At 35.5% G+C, this 6,924-nt stretch overlaps 1 protein-coding gene across 1 annotated transcript; it reads left to right on the plus strand.

Moving 5' to 3' along the window:
• Positions 1 to 362: 362 nt before the first annotated feature.
• LOC132550794 (monocarboxylate transporter 13-like) lies at positions 363 to 6,160 on the plus strand. Its single transcript, XM_060214882.1, has 4 exons — positions 363 to 549; positions 1,978 to 2,121; positions 2,529 to 3,314; positions 5,856 to 6,160. The coding sequence occupies exons 1-4, from the start codon at positions 363 to 365 to the stop codon at positions 6,158 to 6,160; spliced, it is 1,422 nt and encodes a 473-aa protein (XP_060070865.1).
• Positions 6,161 to 6,924: the final 764 nt, after the last annotated feature.

Consider the following 6,924-nt stretch of genomic DNA (forward strand, 5'->3'; position numbering starts at 1 on the left):
TGATGCATATATAGCTGGTAAGAATATAACGATTGATGTTGCTCACTGCGTTCTGACAGCTTTACACTGACACACGTGGTTTGTTAAGGTTAGTGTCCTATCAAAAGCTTTGAAAAAAGGAATTCCCTTCCTTTACAGGCTCCGATTTGGTCATACAATGTTGTCGCTGAGCATCATACATTTCACATATTCTAAAACAAACACTAAAACAATGTTCTATTAAAAGAATTGTCTTTAAGTTGACTTTGTGACATTTTCTGCATTTATATCAATATGAACAAATTCTGTACTGCAGATAGAATAACTATATTTGTCTTCATGATTTGTAGATGGAACAAAAATAAACAGAAGAGTTTTTTAAGATGGAGAAACCGGACGGTGCCTGGGCTTGGGTCGTGGTTATTGCTGCGTCTTGTATCCGGATCATAGTGTATGGTAACACTTACACTTCCGGTGTTGTGTATTACGTCATTCTTGATGTGTTTGGAAAGAGTAGGGCTGAAACGTCTTGGATTGCGTCCGTGATTACAGCAGCGACGTTCGCAACATGTGAGTGTTATCTGTATCAAAGTAAAATCTAAGTAATGATATGTAAACAATTGGCTAAATGAACGTTTTGTTTATCAATGATTAACAATACTTACACATTGAGCTGCGTTCCTTTCATTTAACATTTATAGATCACGATGGCGTTTGGCATGGAATTTGTCTTATCCACTCAACATTCATAAAGAATACCAGTCAAAATATATCTATGTGAATACATATATATTATTTTCACCAGTCAACTAGTTACTCATTATCAGAATTATAATAAGAGTTAACCCGCAGTAGTTTGCAATGTTCCTACGCTGATATCTATTTTCAAAACACCATTAAAAACCAACACACTGATATCATATTTAATTCCTTCGAATGATATTTGTTTCTATGTCCTTCACTTTTGGTCATGGCTTATCTTCTGTAAAGTGTTTATCAAATATAGAAAATTCATCTTTACGTTGTACATTGTTATAAGATCATCCATTCCTTATCACGTCAAAAGCAGAATGAACCCACTGAGCTATCTCGAAGCCATCTTAACAGACTGTACAATGTGAATATAATATAATTAAATCCTTCAAGAATACAAACATTTTCATTGGCAGTCTTTTATTTATCATCACATCTTAACGAGTCGTTGTCATTTTGTAACGTCAGGAGAAAAGAGTCCAAAACATTGCAATATGTGATCAAATGATAAGGATTAACGTCAATTAAACTTTTAAAATCAGCGGCCCTATTAGAGTACCTTTAAGTTTTGAGGGAGGGAGCTTACCCGCAGAAACTTTTATCCCTTTACCATTAAAGAACTGATAGGCAATTTCAAATGATGATGATGATGTCATGTCGTGTGGATATTTTAAAGTGTGTCTGGTTCCATCAGTATCTTATTGATCGTCAGAACATTGAGAGAGTGAATAAACGGTACACCTTCGTTTGGTAAACAATTGAGCATCAACGTTTTCAAGGGTTTATATCTTTTAACAATGAACTTTTTGTCTCATGCTGTAAGTAACTTATGAAAAATATCGACGTATTTACTTTGCGTTGGGCTATCATGTTTTATGCATTTTTATATTTCTTCTTTATCTACAGCAAAATGTCGATATTTCGTTTTCTTCTTCATAAAACCTTAACATGTAACATGTTAACGGTTATCCGACCAAAACATTTATATTTTTACATATACAAAAATAATACCTCGATGTGTTATCGTTTTTTGGTTATAATCAGTAAAGCATCTATCGCTGTCTTCGTTGATATACATGTACATGAAGTAATGTTGTTTCTATTCTCTTTGAGGTATCACAACCGTATAATAAATAAACAGAAAACAAACCGATTAGACAAAAAGTTCAACCTTGTCTACAATTTATGATAATATTTCTTTATTCACATTTCTCATTATCCGCCAACCATTTTCTCTCTCCCAAGGTCCTGTATCAGGGGTATTGGTAAATCGGTTTGGTATGAGGAAGGTAGCATTCGTCGGCGGTATTGTGGCATCCTCTGGTCTCATGGCGAGTTCTTTTGCTACAAATCTGCCTATCCTGACATTGTGTTATGGTGTCGTCACAGGTAACTATATTACACTGGATGTTTGTTTTTTTACGTCTAATGTATGGTAGGATATGTGATACATTTCCAGGCCTGGCTTATGAAGTCCCTTTTTATTTATCATTCAAGGTTATCCAATTTGATTTACAGTACAATACACTTGACAGGTATGCACAACAAAATTTCTTGACCACTAATTATCAGGATTTTCAATATGGCAATGCATCATTTAAGAGATTTGTGAGGCCGTTTAATGATAATTAATTAAGGTTATGGGATAAACCCATCCATTTAGAAAAAAAACAATGGTAGAGACCTAATTTTCTTTAGCAGTATGCAGAATGTTCCGTCATAGGTGTGATTGATTTTGTTTCCTTTGATAAAAATGTACATCACAATATTTATCTTGATGGAATTGAACATTTCAGGAGTTGGATGTGGGCTAACATTTATACCAGGTAGTGTTGCAGTCGCTAGATATTTCACTAAACGGAGGAATATTGCAATGGGTTTTGCAGGAGCAGGAAGTGGGATAGGATCATTTGCATTTCCACCACTCATCAACTACTTGACTGATAGGTATTCTTGGCAAGGCATGTTTATGATTTTGTCTGGGATCTCCTTGAACATGTGTATGTTTGCATCTCTCTACCGACCCGTGAAGTCATCTAACGAAAAGAATGACGACTCACCACAACTAATAGACAAGAAATCCTCGAAAAGACAGAAAAATGTATGGAAGTTCTTAAGATTGGGCGACTTTTATGTTCTTGCTCTAAATAATATGTTGTATCAGTTGGGTTCGACAATAATATATGGACATTTAGGTACATATGTTATTCACCAGCTCCATTTTGAAAAAGTATATGCATCCATGTTATATTCTGTGATTGGAATTACAGTGATGATATCGAAAATTGTCCAAGGATTTATCATCCAAAACCCCAGATGGAAAATTTTCGAACCGTACCAGCAGTATATGCTTTGGTACACTATCGGAGGTGTGTCTGCCATCGTCTTTCTCCTTGTAGACATGGGGTATGCTGGACTCGTGATATTTTCTCTTTTATTTGGAGGCAGTTACGGAGCTTCTGGAGGTTCAATTATTCCCGCCATTCTGATAGACTTGGCAGGAGTTGATCAGTTCACCTTGACATACGGAATTATTCTATTTACTCAGTCCATTGGAATCCTGTTTGGCCCGTTTGTAGCAGGTAAATACTATTTTATGTCATCTATGTAAATGAAAAAAATCATGAAAATACCAATTTGGCAACAGAATCAAAATCAAGGCTCAAAATCCTTAAAACTATTGTCAAATATGAACAAACAAAAGAAAGATTTACATGGAGTCTCCTGAAAAAGTAAAAGTAGAAGACCAGGTCACAGTTGCTCAAAGGTTAGTTAGAGTTAACTCTCTGGATCAAAACGCATTTTCTATCGCCTTTTTCCCCTTTGGTTTGGGAGTGGTTAATATATATATATCTGTAACTGAAGGAAGATCACGAGTTATTTTGTTTTATGCGATAACCGTTAGAATATGAAGCAAATATAATCATTGATTGATAGAGATGTAAAATATAATGTTAAGATAGATGGTCTCAGATTTCTCCTACGCATGCGAAATTCTTTTTCTCGTCAACTACAAAGATGTGGAATGACAAAGATATTAACAATATTCAATTCCTTTTACTCAATTATCAGTTAGACAAAAATAATATTTAACTAATGTTTACAGGTATGGGGTTTACGTAAATTAAACATAGTTATTTTCCAAATGAGAAACCGTGCCAACTCTCTTGATAATAACCTCTTTAGAGTAAATCTAAGTAATACAGCCCGTTGGGCTTACATATCTACGGCGATCCGAAATTAAGAAAAATGGTAATATATTAGACGCAAAATCAGATCAAAATTGTATAAGATGAAACAAGCGGTTTGACTGAATGCGTCTCTCTCTCTCTCTCTCTCTCTCTCTCTCTCTCTCTCTCTCTCTCTCTCTCTCTCTCTCTCTCTCTCAACATAAGATATAATTAACTATAAGTTGCCTAAATGTGCCTTATCGGTTTATTGCTTGTATTAATGTATTTTGAAGAAAAGTACTGTGATCAGTGTTGTGAATAATTTTGTCCAATTATTTTGTAAATATCTATTTCAATGAAATATGTTTAAATCCAACGAATGTTTTCGAAGCGTTAGAACGTTTGATCTATAAAGACTTTCTTCCATCGTTGGAGAAATCTACGTTGTTAGCCGACAAAAATACAGTCATGATCACGATCTCGAGGTTACATTATGTCTAGATAAACGAATATGCCGATATAACCCAATATTAATGAAATAACCCTGACCTTCGTAATAAGTGTCCCTAGATCATACCACATGTCGACAATTTACGCTAACATAAAACATTCAATAAACGGATTAAATAACCCTCTTGGAATCACGCATATAGATTAACATTATGCACAAGACTAAAGACAAGGTTAACGTGCTGAGATGAGAAATCGCAAGAGTGTTTCGAAACTCAGCACACCGTAACACAGACTTAACACATTCGGGAGCTTTCTTTATGTGACAATACCGGCTTTCCAGGAAGTCACACTTTGCTTTGTTTTAAAGACGCGTTGAAAACCTGTTTTTGTATATCAATCTGACCTGTATCAACATACCTATAGCTGTGTAATATCAAAGGATATTCTCATTTTTGAACGATTCATATTTAGAATTTTGCAATAACCACTGATTATCTCTAACCTAGCTTTGAGCAACTTGAGCCAGGTGTTCCGTCCGAGTAAGCGTCTTATGTTTCATCGACGGCACCTGTTATGTTAGCTTTGGTCAATCCAAGTACGTTATGTCTCAAATGGAAACAAGGTATACAACAAGGAAACCAACATGCAAACTAACGAGCATCAAACACATCCAGCTTCATCTTAAGTAAATAAATAGAATGTATCACTATGGCGACTTACCAATCCCTTACACCAAGCTGCATCTTTTGAAACCTCGTGTTAGGACCTTTTTCCGTCAGTCGACGACTTCTTGTTCGAACATCGTGTTAATCGGAACAGGTCCTTGAATATCACATCAACTGTGACATGTAAATCCCATTTGTTGTGGATTCAGGAAAATTGCTATCCAGAAATGGAAAATTCACAATACGGATATTGAAATCATCATGTTTATCATACAGCTGGGTAGAACCCTGTCCGTGTTGGTTTCATTGCTGGAAAAGATCGAGATAAGCAGCTAATGTAAACGAGTTTGTCGTGTCTTGCGGGTATATAAGATGGACGTGGTTAATACATTTCTTGTTATTTACAGACAGGAAATCATGAATATATCTGAAAATGAAATTAAACGTCTTTGCAAGGTCTTTGTGACCTGTTTTAATTAACTCTTCCATAAATTCCGCATTGCATGAAAACAAAACACGATTTCATCCTCCGTATATTTCTTCTACAACTTGGACGTATTTTTGCATTTAAGTATAGTTCATAACCATATATTTATACCGAAGTTCACATTTCTTGGAGGAGAAAGCTCTCACAACAGAAAAACGAAGGTGTTCCTTCAATTCAAGATGGAGTCTGGTGATGTCTTGAATTTAAATAGTAGCTTTCGTGATTCACAATATGACAAGAATATCATAATCTTTAATAGTAATGTGAGGAGTATTAACATATCGCTTAGTGTATTATGTTCTTAATTGTTTGGCTAGATCATTATTTACAATGTTTATACTGTTTCAGGTTTGCTCTTTGATACATTGAGAGCATATGATGCTGCATTTGTTTTGGCGGGAGTGTTGATGATACTCAGTGCCGGTATCATGATCTTCCCCTGTCGGAACTATAAAGCGGCAGACAAGACGGCTGACGGCGCGACTGTTGTCATAGATCAGCATGCAGATGACATCGAGGCTGCCAGAAAGGATGCTATCGAAACAGATGAATTGATTGGTGCTACCAACGATACTATCAAATCTACTCTGAAAAAACGTACACATGTCGTATCGGAAAACGAAGAAGAGGAGGCAGAAAGTTTGGTCGAATGAACATGGAAAATACAGGGCTAGTATTAGTGTCTAAACCATTTCAAAAATAATTTTCTGGAAATACGCAAGAAAAGTTATTTGTATCAGATTAAAATCATATTTGTTTATTTTTTTCACATTCTTGAAGAATAATTGAAAAACCACCTTTCTTTATTACAGGATTCAATAATGAATATATAACTTAGATTAGATCAATGGCTAAGATATATTCAAACCAATAATATCACACATGTACCAATCTGAACAATTAAACTCCGACTACTTAACCATCATTTACAGGTTTACTCAGAATCATAGAAGCTTAAGTGACATCCTTGTAATGAAGGCACTTTTGATTATTATCTATAAAATGTATATATTGAAACATTGGGCCAGTATGACAGACCGAGGTCTCATAACTAGGCCAATATGAAATTAACCGATTCAGTTTTGGGCCAAAAAGACAGACCGAGGCCCAATAACTAGGCCAATATGAATTTAACCGACTTAACTTTGGGCCAGTATGACAGACCGAGGCCTCATAACTAAGCCAATATGAAATTAACCGATTCAGTTTTGGGCCAAAAAGACAGACCGAGGCCCAATAACTAGGCCAATATGAATTTAACCGACTTAACTTTGGGCCAGTATAACAGACCGAGGCCTCATACTTAGGCCAATAAGAAATTAACCGATTCAGTTTTGAGCAAATATAACAGACCGAGGCCTCATAAGTATAGGTCAACATGAAATTAACTGATTCAGCTTTGGGCCAAAAAGACAGA

This window comes from Ylistrum balloti, unplaced genomic scaffold (genome assembly GCF_031769215.1).
Source record: "Ylistrum balloti isolate Yb309-2 unplaced genomic scaffold, AGI_CSIRO_Ybal_v1 Utg370150, whole genome shotgun sequence".
NCBI lineage: Eukaryota > Metazoa > Mollusca > Bivalvia > Pectinida > Pectinidae > Ylistrum > Ylistrum balloti.